At 40.6% G+C, this 18,084-nt stretch overlaps 1 protein-coding gene across 1 annotated transcript in view; it reads right to left on the bottom strand.

Annotated features, from left to right (window-relative positions):
- LOC100758983 (bifunctional heparan sulfate N-deacetylase/N-sulfotransferase 3) overlaps positions 1-17,537 on the bottom strand; it is a 138,959-nt gene extending 121,422 nt beyond the window's left edge. Inside the window, exon 1 of the mRNA XM_027395659.2 lies at positions 16,557-17,537. Coding sequence (XP_027251460.1) covers positions 16,557-17,537 — 981 coding nt within the window. The remainder of the gene's footprint in view (positions 1-16,556) is intronic.
- Between the last annotated feature and the right edge of the window lie 547 nt (positions 17,538-18,084).

The raw sequence follows: 18,084 nt of genomic DNA, 5'->3' as shown, positions 1-18,084 counted from the left end.
CCTCCATGTCGGTTCATATCCTGCTTGATTTCCTGCCCTAACTTCACTCATATTTGGAGCAGTTTACATGAAAAAAAATTCTTCTGGAACTAGGTAGAAAATAGGAACAGTTTTCACCTTTGTTTTAGTGTAACTATAGAAACTATCTATCTCTTCAATGGAAAAAAAGTGATTTCTTAAAATTTATCTGAATAAGGGTTTGTTATAATTGCAGGTTTATGCCATATTATATTTTCTGTTTAAAAAAATGCCTATGATAAAAAAGCTATACCAAAGAACAAAAATTAGGTTTGCATTTTGTTTTTGATACCGAGAGAGAAGTTTAAAAGGTGCTGAACTAGGAATCATATATTCAAAGAGAGTAAAAAACTATGTTGATTGAACCTACTGGTCTGGTATAGGTTGTGGTACAAAAGTGGCTTTGGACCACTCAGTACTTCTCAAAGGGAGCATACTGTGAGTATCTTCTTTTTTTTTTTTTTTTTTTTTTTTTTTTTTTTGGTGGAGTCCAGGGGTTTGTGTATGTCATGTGCATATTCTACTGCTGAGGCCAGGTAAATAGCCCAGACATTTACATATACTTTTATTGCACATATTTAAGGTATGCAACATGAAGTTGTTGTATGGTATGTTCGTCCTAATCTCTACAGTCTCTACAAATTGAAACATTTGCTGCAGGAGATAAGGAGTGGCTCAAGGGCTTCAGGTAACAAAGTGCAAGGAGGGAGCATGGGGGAGAAACAAAAGGTAACATACTGCATGGAAGAGAAGCTTAGAAGATTCCTGGGAGCTGCACCTTACAGTATAATTGTAAGTGAACAGTTTAAAGGAAAAGATATTTGGATCTTGGAGATACGTAATCACTGTTTGAGACTTCCAGGTTCTCATGAGTCGTCACCCACGTTGGGCTGACTTTCTGGTGATGTGGCTGCTTTTGAGTTACACCTGATCCTCGTAACTAGCCCCTCACAATACTCCCTGAAAGGACCACAAAGTTAGCATGGGACACCCCAAGACCAAGTTCTCAGCACAAAGAAGATTTATTTGCCCCAGAGGGACAAAGGGAAGGGAATAAGAGAGGAAAACAGTTTCTAGAGGATGAGGGAGAAGGGGAAAGGAACAAGGGGGATGGGAAAGGGATATTTGCCCAGGAGAGACAAAGGACTGTCTCTTGATAGAGAGGAGACAGACATGGCCCACAGGCAAATAGTGGTTTAAAAAGGGAAACAGAGAAACTCTGTGTTAGGATGGGGTGTTTAATTTTAAATGGGCATGTTAATTAGGTGAGCCAAAGGGAGCTTTTGATTGTTGGACTTCAATACTTGGGTAGCTGGACCTTGGTAATCAGCCTTAGGGGGAGGAAGTGGCCAAAGAAGGGAATAGATGTGGTGACTAGTTTTAGGAAAATGACCTAATAGTTTAGCAAGGCAGAGGGAATGGGGGAAGGGCAAGGCCTGTCAGAGCCATGTTTGCCATGCCCAGGCCTGCTATGGCCCCTTCAGTAACCCCAATAAAAACTCATTGGTTCGCCAAATTGGGCATTGGTACAATACTGTGGTCTATCGTGGGCTCTCTTTCTGGGGTGAGAAGATGTGGGCATGCTATTGTCTCCTCAGGAAAGTCTGGCAAGTGACAGAAGTTATGGAACATACACTGGTGGTAAGGAAAATTTGTATAATTAACACCTCCATCACCTTGCATAGTTAGACTTAAAAAAAATGGACAAGAGCCATGAAAACCTAGTCACTAAGCACCAAACTCCAGAACAGAATAGTTTGTGCATTAGCTCTCTGTTCTAATTTCATTTCTGTCACTGTGTTAAAATATCTTGACCAAAAACAACGTAGGAGAGGAAAGGATTTATTTTGGCTCATGAATCATGTCATTATAGGAAAGTCACATGGGTGAGAGCATGAGACAGCTGGTCATGGCACATCTACTGTCAAAGGGGAAGAGAAAGAAATGTACCCACACCATTTGTTTTCACCTAGTTCTTGCCTATCTTATACACCTTAGGATCCCCTGTCTAGGTAATAGTGCTGTCCATGGAATGGGTTAGATCAATCAATGATCAAGACAATTGCCCAAAGGCATGCATATAGACCAACCTCATAAAGGCAATTAACTTACTAGAGTCTCTTATCCCAGTGATTCTAAGTTGTGGTGAGTTCACATTGAAAATTCATCATCAGTCTCTGTGGTTATACCCCACATATATGCTACTTTGGATTCTCTGACCTTTACCTCACTTCCCTCCAAAGGAAATAAAGTCAAAGATACAGAGGCAGGCGCCATTTTTAGATGAATACCTAATCGATGTTCCCACTGAGAACCTATTATCCCCACCAACAGGGAAATCTGAAGAGTGGAGAGGACTTTCTCTTCCAATCCCACAGGCATCGCTGAGAGTGGGTTGAGAACAAGAAAAGCTGAGAAGGCATAGAGTCTGACTCTTGTCACTCACAGCTGTGGTCTTTGGCAATGTCTGAATCTGTTTGTTCATCTTTAAAATAGTTATTTGTAAAAAGCTGCTATCAGGGCTGGGAACTGACTCTGTGGGTAAAGTGTTGCTGGGCAAGAATGAGGACCTGAGTTCAGATCTTCAGCACTCACTTGAAAAGCCAGGCGTTACGACTCTTGTAACGCCAGCACTGGGTGATCAGAAACAGGAAATCCGCTGGACTCACCGGCCAGCTGTGGATTTAGTGAAAGCTCCTGACTCAAATAAGATGGTAGAGAGCTATAGAGACAGACACCTGACACCGACCTCTGGTCTCCATGCACACATGCACGTGTATCGTGTATCTGCATGCACATAAAAAAAAAAAAAAAAACTACCCATGTGTGTGCATGATCACACACACACACACACACACACACACACACACACACACACACACACGATACTGATAATGAATGGAATAGTATATAGGACACTAGATTAAATAAACAATTTTCAAAAATACCATTTCCTGTATTTCTTGAAAAGGCTTCCACTAAGAGGCTAGCCAGAGCTCCCAAAGTTTCATCCAGAAATGGGTCCAATGGAGATGAGTTAGTGAAGGAGTTATTCAGTGCCACTCATCATAAGTGTACTTAGAGCTCCATTTGATTAAAATTATCATTATGTTTGTAATGCATTCAATATATGCTCGGATCTGTGAGGAGATCTCTACATGGATTATCTCATGTAACATGTTCAACATTCCTCAAATGAAGAATTATTATTTAATATCCAAGGAGATTGAGGCACACAAAGGCTGAATACACACACAACTAAAACCTGAAGCTTTTAAAGAGCTGGGGATGTTTTGTAAGAGACCTGGTTTGGAGATTCCATGTTTGTAGCACTGGTTCATGTCAACTGTAAAACCCACACTGAAAAAGCCTGTTACATTCATCTAGTGTGTGTGTGTGTGTGTGTGTGTGTGTGTGTGTGTGTGTGTGTGTGTGTGTGAGTGAGGAAATCAGAGGACAACATTGTTTCTCTTTCCTCCACATGGAGCCCAGGAATTGAACTCAGGTCATAAGGCTCGGCAGTAAGTGTTTTTCCTGCTGTTGACATCACTATGTAACTAAACCTATCCAAGAAGAGAAGCCTCCAGTGTTGCTGGAAGACATTCCCTGTGCTCTTGTCATTCTGCTTGCCTTGTAAGCAGCAGCATGAACTGCTTTCACTCTGTAATGTCCTTTCAAGGCTCCTTCAGGTTTACTGCTCGTGTAAAGGATTTGAGTCCTCAGAGTTCCGAGGTTCCTTTTTTTTCCCTGTAATGTGTCCCTCTGTGTGGCACTCTATGGTGGCTGTGGGTATTGATGCTCTCTCTGACCCCTACCAGGACCTGTGAAACTGTGGCCGACTGACCATTAGCTTGCATGTGAATTCTCAGACTCCACTCCTTGTCATAGCTGATGAAAGGAAGCTCGTTAGCAATGTTGGACCAGGAAAGGTCCTGTTTACTTAAAGGACTACTGAAGTCAGGGATGTAGGCAGGGGGTGAGGGGGTGTGGGGGTGTGGGGTGTGGGGGAGTGGGGGTGGGGGTGGAGTGGGGGTGGGGTGGGAAGCATCATCCTTAAGGCCAAGTGATGGGAACTCACATATGTGCAAGCAAAGAAAACATATTTCTTGAAACCACAAGAAACTATTGGCTTTCTGAAGACAGGTGTGCTGTGCTCAGTGTGATTTCTATGTATGCTCCTGGCTTGAAAATGAACACTGATGTTAGATGCACAAAAGCTAGTAAATTCTTTTGAGGTTCAATGTTGAGGAAAATTGTTTCACGTCTGTATGTTCAGAGAGACAACTGGTTGGTTTGTAACTTGGCAACCTTTATCTGGAAAACTGAGTAGAGAGAGGAGTGATAATTTAATGTGAGGTGTACTTCACAGTTAATACATTGTGACAAGTACCAGTAAGCAGAATCAGTAGCTTAACATGGGTGTAGCAAAGAAACACTGTTTCCTTTACAATCTCTAAACACAGTTAAGGCTGGGGTAGGGGCAGAAAATGAGGACAAAACAGTCTTTTCATTTGAATATGTCTAAGACTATTTCAAAGCAGTGAACTACCACCGTGTAACAAATCCTGACAGTTAGATGTGATATGTTTTCCTTTTAAGAAAAGTAAAATCATTTACATAAAACTCAGCAGTTCATATGAATAATACAATATCCTTAGCATCTACAGTTCATACACACAACATCAATGTTGTGTACACACTTGTGTATACTACTTTGATGAGGTGAATTTTGTATGTGTAATTTGGTATCATATGATGATGCTTTGACAAGCAACAGACTATATGTGACAGTGGTTTCACATTACAGAGGAGTTGAAGTGTTTCTATATGGCCTGGTGAAGTGGCAGCCACTTCAACACTGTAGTAACACACAGCTAATCATCAATGCTTGTGGTCATGCCAGTGTGAACACACCCATGGGGTTCCCTGCATGCAAATTATGTGTGCTAAACAATACTTGATAGATGACTGCAACCAGCTTGTGTGTCTACTATACTGTCATTTATCATTATTACTATTTTTTTGAGACAGGGTTTCTCTGTGTAGCTTTGGAGCCTATCCTGGCACTCACTCTGGCCTCGAACTCACAGAGATCTGCCTGCCTCTGCCTTCTGAGTGCTGGGATTAAAGGCGCCTGCCACCAACGCCCAGCCCACTTATCATTATTTTACATCCCTTCTACTTTATTATAAGAAAACATGCACGTGGCCTTATAGTGGGAAATTACTAATACGGAGTCAGGTAGAAATATAAGGGTATGTAATAGGGAAAAGCCTTATTTACAGAGCGACCTAGCCAGCCGGTGGGTCAGCAGCCAGTTCGCAAGTAGCAAAAAGAAACCGAAAGCGCAAACGCAGTCACACTGCGTCACTCTGACCACGCCCTCACAAGCATGGTCAGGCACACCTGTAGCCAGCCCCTAAGAAGGCGTGGCTACAGCTTCCCCTACATGGCCTCAAACATTTCATTCTGATTTCCTCTCTCCATCTCATCAAAAAGTCAGGTCAAAGGACTGACTTAACACCATTTGGTTTGGATAACTGCAACTGCCAATATTCACACACTGATGGAACTGCACAGGGACACAGTTCTCAGGTTGCATGCCCCTCATCAACCCACATATTCCTAGATGCAGGTGTAGTCTATCTAATGAGCTTGACAGATCAAGACATAGAAGTCTCACCATAGGGTAAAGGAAACTGCCTTGTGAGAGTTCTATTTATGCTCATAGACTTTGTCAAACTTTGTGAGGTGAGAATTCTTGTCAACTGTTTTAAAGATAAAAGCATGTATTCAAATGAGATGATCACATGTGCATGGATCACAACTAGAATACATGTGAGACTGAAGTACGATTTAACCAAGTCTGAAGACCTATTCCTTGTGCAGCACACAAATATGGGTTCTAGGAAGGCAAGTAGCATAATAAGCCTAGATTCTCCTCCCCTCAAAGGATAGCATATATTCCCCCAATAAAATGAGCTTAAATAAAAAATATTCCCTATGGAAAATAATCTATATCCCTAGTTGCTAGAATTTATGGTGCCATGTAAAAGACAAAACTTTTGTCTTTAAGTGACTGTCATTTTTATGGAGAAACTGGAAATCTGTGGTAGGGACAAAAAGTATGTCAGTCTTTACCATGAGCAGCCTCAGTTGGATGGCATAGTGGACCAGTGTAATGCAAAATGGATACCTGCTGTGACCCAGAACTTCAAAAGAGACTTCCATGAAATAATTCAGGAATAGGATGTTTCCTGAAAATAAAAAGTTTGATTAGGACTTTCAATCTACTTCTGCAACTACAGATCTGGACCACGTCTTTAGTTGTTGAGTGCCCAGTCCTCCCTTCCTCCTCTCCACTCTCTTCTCATACTATATCTCATCCAATGCCAGGACTTTGGATGCCCAAGTTCTAATGAGTTCCCAGTTTGCATTTTCCCTGAGACTTCTCTTTGCATTCAAGACTTGAACACCTCCTTGCCTTGTATGTCTATATGAACATCTACACATAACAGAAACCTACCAGATATAAGAGAGAACTTCTGGTTTACTTTCCTCACTGAATAACATTGCTAGGTGTCATAGTTAGGGTTTCTGTAGGGGAAGTTGTAGCCACGCCTACTGAGGGGCCGGCTACAGGTGTGCCTGACCATGCCCTCACAAGCTTGCGAGGGCGTGGTCAGGGGACATAGGGTGACTGCGTTTTCGCTTTTGGTTTCTCTTTTGGGCTTCTGTACAGACTGCTGCCACGCCGGCTGGCTAGGTCGCTATGTAAGTAAGGCTTTTCCCTATTAAATACCCTTGTATTTCTACCTGACTCCGTATTGGTAATTTTCCTCTATAGGTTTCTATTGCTGTGAAGGGACCCCATGACCACAGCAACTCTAATAAGGGAAAACATTTAATTGAGGTGGCAGCTTACAGTTCAGAGGTCCACTCCATTGTCATCATGGTGAGGCACATGATAGCATGCAGGCAGACATGGTTCTATCCTCATCTAGAAGTGACTTCAGCATATATGAACCCCCAAAACCACCTCCACAGTGACACACTTCCTCCAATAAGATCATACCTATTCCAAAAAAGCTGCACCTCCCAATAGTGCCACTCCTTTTGGGGGTATTTTCTTTGAAACATGCACACTATGCATTAATTAACTTAATAGTATCACAAGATATGTGCTGTTATGAACTCTTCATATAGATTTAACTACTTGATCTCTAAGGTACATTGCTGAGATAGATGCTGCTATGATTTTGACTTCACACAAAAAGAAGCTGATGTGAACAAGCTAAGATAACTATATCTAAACATTAGTAAGAGAAGTGATGACTAAGATTAAGATGAAACTAGTAGCAAATTTCTTCAAGAAAAACAAAACAATGACCCAACAACACTGTTTTTTGGTTCTTAACTAACTACAAGTCAGTTTACTAATAGTGGTTTAACACTTGTTTCTGTTTTAGTCATATGCACAGTAACAGTCAGTTTTGAACAGCTGTTTGAGTGACAAGAAGGTGAGTAGTTTAAAGTTGATTTTGCTCATTACAGGCATTCAGTTATACAAAGAGCCATTCTAGAGGGTTTGGCTGGCCTGAAAGCAACACTGCGTGGAGTCTCTTTGGTTATGAGGAGGAAAGAGCCTCGCAGGGCTTTGCTGGGGCTCTGAACTCCTCTCCTGAAGTATCAATGAATGGCTTCCTGTCAGCAGCATCCACTGAGACAGAATCCATTCAGGGAAATATGGATTTTCAAGTGGAATGAACAGTTGAGTGTTCCCTGAAAATGGAGACTGAGCATTGGCTGGTGATCCTGAGTTTCAGTGACAATGGTGTTTGAGCACTAGCTCTACACAAATGAAAACTGTGCTTTTCCTTTTCCATTGTTACCTGCCCTCCACTTGGGACAACAGCTGTGTCCTGTGCCAGCAAAGACAACACAGACCATGAAATCTTTTCTTTTTCACTACTTTTAATGCTCACTGTATTTCTAAAGCAGGGTAGCAAATTATGCAAACATCCTTTGACTGTATTGTAACTCTATACAAGAGTTAAGATGTGTTTTAATCCTTGCTTCTGTTAATATTGTCAACTTGGTTTTTTCATACAGGGTTTCTCTGTGTCACCCTGGCTGTCCTAGAGCTCTCTATGTAGACCAGTCTGGCCTCAAACTCAGAGATCCATCTGCTGCAGTCTCCTGAGTGCTGGGATTAAAGGTGAGGACTACCACACTTAGCTTATCAAATGATTTTTATTAAAAATATTATGCAAAATTTCCTAAAGGTACTTGGAGAATCTTAGAAACACAGTCTGCTAGGATAGAAATATCAACTACCTTGTGGACAGCAATTCTGGTCTTTGAGTAGTTTGCTGTAAAAAAACAGTCAACTAACTTACTTGGAATATCAAGAGTACATTGCCTTCCTATGTGAAGTCTAATAGTTTTTCCTTGGATTACTGCAAGAGCAATGACTGGAGCTGGTCTCATTCTGTTGCTTTTTAGACAGTTGAATTCAAGATGAAGACCATAAAAGGATCCATCATTGTTGCTGTCACTGCTAGTTTGGGTAAGTCATTGTTCATCATCTTAACCTGCTGGTTTAATTTCTACCTACAATATTTTTGTCTCTTTGTGAAAAGCTGTTTCCATTCAGTATATATAAAGCAAATAAAATTAGTAGGTAGTTGCAGGAAAAGGATAAATGTGCAAATACCCGGAATGAGAAAAGCAGCAATAGTGGATGGAAAGAGAATCCAGAGACTCAAAGCAGGATTTCACAGAGGATGAGGGTACCCTTGCTGCCTCAAGAGGGTGATGTGAATGTAGATCTCACAGAGGGAAAGGCAGGGGGGGAGGGGGGAGAAGAAATTGACATAAAGGAAAAACAATGGCACTGAAGGTGAGATGGGTGCAGAGACAGAAGAGAATGACAAGGAAACTCTAAGAAACACGACGACAGACAGTGGTGATCAAGGTTTGGAGAACTGCTAGCTCCAACAGTCTGCTGTGCTGGGGAGTGCGTCACACACAGTAGTCACCTGGAAGCCCCGAGTGAGGAGTCGTCTCTACCATGTTAGCCTGTGGGAAAGTCTGTGGGGCGTTTCATGATTGAGAATCTATGTGGGAGCCCTCCGTGGGTAGTGCCATCTCTACCCAGGTGGCCATGGGTGGTATGAGAAAGCAGGCTGAGGGGACTTGGAAGCGGCATTCCTCCATGGTCTCTGCTTCCAGGTAACTTGTAAACTAACTATACCCTTTTCTCTCCAAGCTGCCTTTGGTCAGTGTTTTATCACAGCAAAAGAAAGCAACAGGGACAGTTGTACTTTAAAAGAATCTGTTAATTAGTCTCATAATAGATACACTCTGGAGTCATGACACCGGAAGTTGTCAACATGCTGATAAACAGTGCTGCTGCAGTGGCTCCCACCCAATCTCTGTGTAGCTAAATTTCTTAAACTAAGTTCAGAGCGGGTTGCTGAAGGCGTAGGTGTAATGATTTCACTAGACCCAATATAAATGGTAAATGGGTGTTTATTGGGGAGCACTTATACAGATAATAACAAAGAACCTCAGGGGCGTTTCTCTGCCCTTCTGATCGGATACGCTGACCCAAGAGAAAGAGACCATGAGACCAAGACGAAGCCTCATGCTTCTCTCTTTCTGCTTCCGTCAGCCTGAAGCCATGCCCAAAGGAGTGTGGCCACCATTACAGGTTCACAGGCAAGATACCACTATGATTTCCCTTTTAGTCTAAAGAAGACGGTTTTAAGTCTGATGCAAAAACTATATATAATGATAACAAATGTCAAATATATTCCAGGAAAAGGAAAGGTAAATATATACAAATTAAAACCTACTATCAGCGAGAGCAACATTGAACAGTAGATACATACTACAGGTTGTCTGCTATTCCATGTTGGCCTCTGGAGAGTTAAGATGCCCATTAATTTGTGCTTCCCCAAATAATTGCTATTATTTCTGGATTTAGATAGCAATATTAATTGTTAGGCCAGATATATGTCATTAATGTTTCTTTTCTACCTTACAATGCCCAATGGGTATGCATCTTACACAGTCCCATGTGTATGTATCTTACACAGCAAAAAGAGATTTTTGTAGATGTGAGTGATTAAGGTTAGGAACTTAGCATGGGAGGATTATTCCAGGTTAAATAATATTCACTTATTTTTATTTTTTTTGTGTGTCTTATGGAAATCTTTCAAACAGGCTAGTCCTAGGTGAGTTAATGAGGCTTTATGTACTTCAGTTTCTTTATATTCATTGATGTTACTTACAATAATTTATATTGTTTCCATGATAATTAAACAGTGATGAAAATAAAACAAAAAAATTGTGTGTGTGTGTGTATTTGTGCTGGATTGCTTTTTGTCACCTTGAAACAAGGTAGAGTCATCTGAGAATTAGCATGTAGGTAACTCACAGGGCATTTTTCTGGTTAATGATTTATGTAGGAAGGCCCAGACACATTCCATCCCAGTGGGATGGTGGCTCTCCAGGGCAGGTGGTCCTGAGTTGTACAAGAATGTAGTCTTAGCAAGCCGTGAGGATCAGCAAGACAATATCAGCATTTCTCCATGGCCTCTGCCTCAGTTCCTCCCTCCCTGTTCCTGCCTTGAGTTCCTATCCTGAATTCCCTCAGTAAAGCTGTAAACTAAAATAAACCCTTTCCTGACCAAGTTGCTTTCTGCCTTGGTGTTTATCACAGCAATAGAAATCTGACTAAAATAATATTCAATATGGCTTACTTATTTTGGAAATAACCAATTGTATCATTTATAGATCTGGGAGTATACACCACAAACACTGACATATAGACAGTCACTGTGCATTTCATTATCTAGAATCATATAATAGAAGAAGAAACAATACTCAACCCAGAGAAGCACATAACCTGGTACCTACATATAGAAAAGTTTTCTTCTTCATCTTTTGACTTTCTGTTACCAAAAGATATACTTCATTTTATCTGTCAGTGTATCTTCTGGAATCCAACTACAGTACTCAGATGGATTTAGTGCGCACTAAATATCTTATTTATTATTATTGTGTGTGCACATATACTATTGTGTGGGTGCATGTAGAGGTCTGAGAACAACTTCTGGAGTTAGTTGTCTTCTTCACCTTTAGGAATCAGAGCTCTAACTCAGCTTGTCAGGCTTACTGGGCAAGTATCTTTATTCACTGAGCAATTTCTCAGGCCCAATGGATAATATGGTTTTATTAATAGAACTATAAATCTACAAGCCCTAACACTTTACTCAGAGTCTTCCCCATGTAATCTGCTACCAGTCTACTACATGAACCCTGGCCTCAATAAACCTTGGTTTCATCTACGGTTCCCCTTCCCTTAATCATTCTCAGGCAGGATTCAGGATATCAAGGCTTTAAAAATTAGTATACCATACCCAGAAGAAATGTGTCATTAAATAAAAATCTCAGTGCCAGACCTAGATTGCCTCTTTATGGGTTATTGGTCAAGGATGCCCCAATGACATAAAACAATATATTTTTGTTGCCATTGATCTTAGTTTCCCACCATAACTAAACTTTAAAGCTATATAGGTGGAGACTGAATACTTTGATTACAGCACATAGATGAATTAGTCTTGAACTGCCCAGTGAAGTTTCTCTTTTCTGGTTAGCTTCCACAGTATTAGAAAGTGCTATGCAGGCTGCCGTAGGAGAAAACACAGTATCAACAGTCTTAACCAGCACTGGAACCTGCATAGTCTACTGACATGCCAGACAAGATAGTGCCCTGGTGGTAAGACTGTTTACAGGGGGTAGCCAGCTGATTCCATGATTTGATCTGTAGCCTGAATCACAGGGAGAAATCAACCCTTTGTAGCATAAACTTGGTCAAAACACATGGCTAGGGAAGTTACAGGCCCTAGAAGAGGAGGATCTATTGATGTGTTCTTAATGAATGGTCACGTTATTAAGTTGCCTCCTAAAAATTTATGTTCATATCCAGAGATTTCTGCTGCTCCCAGCCTTGGTCAGAGAAACTTCATTTTTTTCCCCAGTGGATAGTGATTAATTCAGAGATAATCTAGAACTGTACATTTCTGTTGTAAGCTCCAACAGTAAGCCACTTTGAGTGCTCAGCTGTAGAGGGGACAAGTATCAACCCCGGTTCACCTCTCCAGACAGAGTGGAAACAATGTAAGAGCTAGAAGATAGGGAAGGGAACTGCGCAAGGCTGTTCTCTAGAGACATTACACAGCTGTTGTACACATGAACGGACAGCAGCTGTGTTACCTGCACAAGACCTGCACAAGATCAAGCCAGTCAAAAACTCAGGCACAGAGTAGGGAGGGACTTCTGAGTCCCACCTTTTACCGAGGAGCTCATGGCATGATGGATACTGTGGGTGGGAGAATCGCTTCTCTTTGAAGGTGTAGTCACTGTTAGGTTGCCCATGATGACCCCACACATGTTCACATATGGCCAGCTCAAATTGGACTTGATGGGTTTAAAACTAAATATCTGTTTTAAAGGAGGACATACAATTAGCAGAGTGATTGGGGAGTCTTGGGGAGAGAGAAGCGGGGGTGAGGGGTAGCTATGATCAAGATAACATTACTTAGAGGTATGAAATTTTCAAAGAATCAAATCTTAAAAATATAAACAGCAACCAAGTTCTATTTATACATTATTGATCATTCTGTGGCAGGATTTTTGCCCTCTTTAAATCATTTAGAATACATTCTTTGCAATGTCCTTGCATAGCCAATGACTCTTTAATATTAATCACAATAAGGATACTTTCTTACAATGCAGCAACAAATTTAACAAAATGAACCCAGAACATATGAATTACAATTATGAGCTTATTCTTTTCTTTGTTAAATAATCCCTCATTTCCCATGGTATATTAAATTTCTTTAATATAGCATATGTACAATTGCCATGTCATGTCTAGAAGACAGCATTGCACAGCTCTCCTCCCTATCTTCTAGCTCTTACATTCTTTCCACTCTGTCTGGAGAGGTGAACCAGGGTTGATAGATGTCCCATTTATCTATGGCTGAGCACTCAAAGTGACTTACTCTTGGAGCTTGCAACAGTAATGTACAGTAGCAGATCCTGAATCAATCACTATCCACTGCAAAAAAAAGTTTCTCTGACCAAGGCTGGGAGCAGCAGAAATCTATGTATTTCTTAAATTTCATTCCCTTAAAATAACTACATATTTACTAGAGCACTACGGAGATCTAAACATGACGATGATATGGGAAGTTATTTGTTTTCACATGTAATGTGATCTCATATCATATTCAGAAGCAAATATTCCACCAAAGTAGGACAGCATGGAAGAGACTGCTTCATGTGTTTGTACCAATGGTTACAAGTTGCCTAACTTTGTATCAATTATAAGATAATTGGGAGGGAGTGGCATTGGGAAAATTTTACTTTCACAGATGTTAGGTAATTAGCAGGGGATCCCTGTCTTTCCTTTAGAAGTATTTTTACACACAAAGGTGCTTGTTACACATACATTTCAACACAGCAGAGCCATCACTTAAGGAGTAGGGTAAATGAATACAGCCATTCCGTAACATAGGAGGTGGTTTATTAAAGAGTTTCCAAAAGATGTACTGTTACGATAAATCTTTCCGCCAAAAGCCGCCTGAGCTGCACTGCCACCTGTGAGCTTTATGCCAGTTGCCCGCCTGAGTTAGGCCCAAATGAATACACAGAAACTTGTATTAGGTACAATGCTGCTTGGCCAATGACTAGGATACTCATCTGTTAGCTCAGTCTTAATTATCATAAATCTATATATTTTATAAGACTTATCTTATCGGACACCTTGTTGGCGTCCCTCTTGGCTGGTGGATCACATCCTGCTGCTAGAGCAGGAGCAGAGGGGAAAAGATGGCCCTTCCTGTTTCTCCTTCAATTAAATATGAGTCTCCTTGCTATGTCACTTCCAGCCTGGATCAGCACTTCTCTACTACATTTCCCAGAATCCTCTTTGACTCCTAGTCCTACCTAACTTGCCGTTTCATTGGCCAAACAGTATTTTATTTAACAATCAATAAGATAAACATACACAGTACATTCCCCATCAATGTACCTTAGGAAAGAACACCCTGAATGTTTTTGTGGTGTTAGAAACAGTTATATCAGCTTAATATTTCTCTATCATATCTGTTGGTTTCTGCAGAAGTTACCAAAATCTCATTCGCACACCAAATATGAAATGCTCCAGGCATGCTTCTAGGTGATGGGATACTCCAGAGAGCAAAATAGAGGAGAAAATATTGCTCTCTTGAGTTTTGCATTTTAGTAAAGTGGCACCCCCAAAAGGCAAACAGGAGGAGGAAGTTTGATCAGGAAGAAAAAGGGACAGTGTGAAAGACTGTAGGAATTCTAGCTGTTGTAGAAGTCACTAAAGTTGTCTGAGTAGAGAAGGGACATGATCTAAAGGATACACTGGCTGTTGCATTAAAATGGGAGATGATGACTCAGTGTGTGAAGGCACTTGCTGCCAAGCTTGTTGACTTTAGCTCAATTCCTTGGACCCACATGGTGGAAGAAGAGATTTTCCAGAAGTTATCCCCTGACACACGTATGCACACAACACATGAGGGCAAATGCATGCACACACACACACACACATAGACACACAGAGTAGTTAAAAATGTAACTTAAAAGTTAAAATGGGAGGAAGGTAGAAGCATACCGTCTTATATGAAGAGAATAGTTAGCAATGAAAACAGTGGACTCCTGGCTAATTCAGGAGCTTTGGTAGCAGTGAAACAATAACATCTAACATCTGGGTTTAAACAATAGCATATTAACATCTAGAGCAATGGCAACTAGTAGCCAATGGAAGTACACAACGGAAGTTGAGGACAAGATACAATGGTATAAGGCATAGTTCTTCAGTAGAAACCAAAAGGCTAGTACAAGGATGTATGTTAGGCAAACAAACATAAAGGAAATAATGTCACTGTAACTGAAAAACAACAGTCACACAATGATAAAATACCAAATTAAAATATAACGTAAGACATATGCACTTGATATTTTCAAAATACATGGTGCAATAGCTGTCAGAAGAGCAACAAAATATGTATAACCCCTCATTATTGCTGGAGAATTAAACAGACATTCTGCAATCATAAACATTTCCACTCTCTCCTTAAGGAATCAGATCAGTACAAAAACAGATCTAAAATCCACAAGAGGGGCTGGGGAGATCACTCAGTGGGTAAAGTGCTAGTCTAACTATAATGGTCAGCTCCAGGTTCAATGAAAATCCACATCTCAAAAGATAAGATGGAGAGTGGAAGACAATTAGGGTTGTCTTCTGGTCTCCAAATTTTTGCACTCACAGGCCAACACACACACACGCACACAAATGCCATCATAAAGTTGAGCTAATAGTTTTGTCTCAAGTTGAGAATGCGTGTTCATTAAAATACTTAAATGCACTTATAATTTTAGCAAATTTAAAGTATTAGCACCAGACACCTGTCTCTAAACTACCACCTAAATGAACATCAGCAACTAAAAGAAACAACAGAGATGATGGGCTTCCAAGGAGCTGAAATTTTCTTCATGACCTGGAATGGCCATAGCTACTATCATCTTACTCTGTCTGTCTCCCACCACATCAATGGTAAAATTCAAATTCTATTCTTGATTGTTATCTTTCATCTCCATTTAACCAGTTACTATATTGTTTAGTATGTCCCGAATAAATTTTAAATTACTCTCATTACTCCACTCTCATTTCTTAGTTTCAGAAAGTTTCCATCTCTTGTTTGAATTAATGCCATGGCATCATTCTAGTTTTAACTTCAAGCTTTCCCTGGACATTTACGAATCAATATAACAAAGTAACAGAGATAAAGTTCCATTATCAAATGGAAAAGCAACATAAATGTAGATAATTTTAACTGTCTTTCTTACTGTTATATAACTAGTTGTTTACATAACACAATGGGTTACACTATAATTAAAAACTTTTTGTTGAAAGGAGGCAGTTTCACTCAGTGAGACGTGGGTGTGGTTTACACACAGCACAGTGGCATCAGGTGAGTGCAGGAAGCATTTCCTAGAGAAGCTAAACCCTTATGATTCCACGTGAATAACCCCCCTGCTTCAGTCAGGTCATAGCTTTCCATGGCTAGCAAAATGAATCTCATGTTAGACATTCAAAAGTATCTGAATTTGCTTCTTATTGAGATCCATATTTCCTAAAAACTTGTGCGTGTGCTTTGTTTCTGCCAAACAAATTCACTTTGACCTTGTCTTTTTATGGATCTCACCACATTCACTGTTTTAATACAGTCTTCATTTTTTCCTGATTCAGATAGAAATACATTAAGAACTTAGGGGACATAAGATGAGAGTAACCAGTTACACTAGTTTCTCTCAAATTCTCTTGATAAAACAGAAGTCCTACGTCCTAGAAAACCCAGTCCTACAGAAGGCAAGAGAGCTGTTTTCTCGGGAATGATGTCAACTGAGGAACTCTTAAGAAAACAGGGCCTTACCTTCACATCATTGGTGTTCATCCTTGTTCCCTCCTTCCCCACAAATATGTCATCAATGTCCACAAGGATGTACCTGTCCAAGGACAATGTCAGCCGCTTTCCTGACAGGAAGGAGATGGCATCTATGAAGATGAGCTTGTGCAGCCAAAAGTTCAAGTTGTTCCCAAAAAGAACGCGCTGGATGCCATCATGAAGCCCCAGGTCGTGTATGATAGTGGCATAAAAAGCACCTTTAGAGATGGGAGGAGAAATGTTTTCTGGAGTAGTAACTTTGGCAAATATGACTGGCTGGTAGGTGGAGTGGTTAATCTGAAAAACTGTCCAGTCAGTTCCAGGTAAAGAACCTCTGTCAAGCTTGGATGATTTGGTCACACGCAGCAATGGGGAGTGAGGATTAATACAGCAATCTTTTACTGCCAGGTTTCCACTTATGGAAAAGGGGAAGCCTCTGAACTGAAAGCTCTGTAGGTTTTTCTCACTGGTTTTGTGGAATCCAATGATACCCACACCATACTCTACACAGTATTTATCTAAGAGGCTTCTATTCCAAGAGTCCATGTTTATATATTTTAAAATATTCTCATATATAATGAGAACATATTTGCCTTTCACATTGTCCGTAAGGGCTGGAAGGTCCCCCTTTCCAGGAGCAATTTCAGTGTGATAGTGGAATCGAATGGATTCTAGCATCGTAATGATGTCTTGGCCAAGGGATGAGTACTGGCTCTCCACAAACACTAGGACTGTGGGGTCTGTCCTTGAAGCATCAGAAAGCATTGTCCTCTTCACTTCCATCAGCCTGGATGGTATGTGCTGGAGGTCACCACAGTCTACTTCTGAAGCCCTACCAGAGAGTTCACTTTCTTGTTTGTAGCCACTGTACAGGTAGTAAGCAGAAATAATAATGCTTACTACACAAAAAGTGGCAAGCAGAATCAGTGTTCTCTGAAAGTGTCTGTGAAGTTTCATGATAACACTCATGTTGGGTGTACTTCTTTGACTATTCCAAAAGAAGCACCATTAAAAAAAAAAAAAAAAAACAGGAGAAAGGATGGAGTTTCAGTCACGCTCCTAGTCTCAGTCAATAGTTTATGTCACCATTGCAGCACATCTGGATTGCACGATCAGGACTCACAGGAAATACAGTCTGAAAAATAGAAGAAAATAGGACAGAGTATAAAACATTCTGTCTTTGGTACCAAAATGAGTGAGTTTTTTTTTATCGTGTTGGCTACCTTATATGGAGGGTTATAAGTAGATAAGACGGTGTAAGTTGCATTAGAAAATCTTGCCTTCTTATTACATATGTGGATGAGGACTTGTGATGGATAGAATGAAGAAGAGGCTCCACTCAATATAGGGTCACTACTCCTAACACAGAACAAGTGACTGGGCTGATAAGGACCCAGACTCAACAAGCTTTGCATCAAATTCTGTCAGAAACCAGGATGTAAGGGCACACAGAGGTTCTCAAGAATATTCAGTAGCTGTCACACAGACACATCTCTTGCTGTGTGTATTTAAACTG

Source organism: Cricetulus griseus (genome assembly GCF_003668045.3).
Source record: "Cricetulus griseus strain 17A/GY chromosome 1 unlocalized genomic scaffold, alternate assembly CriGri-PICRH-1.0 chr1_0, whole genome shotgun sequence".
Classification (NCBI taxonomy): Eukaryota; Metazoa; Chordata; class Mammalia; order Rodentia; family Cricetidae; genus Cricetulus; species Cricetulus griseus.
The sequence above is the reverse complement of the archived record's forward strand: the minus strand, read 5'-3'. Positions and strand labels throughout refer to the sequence as shown.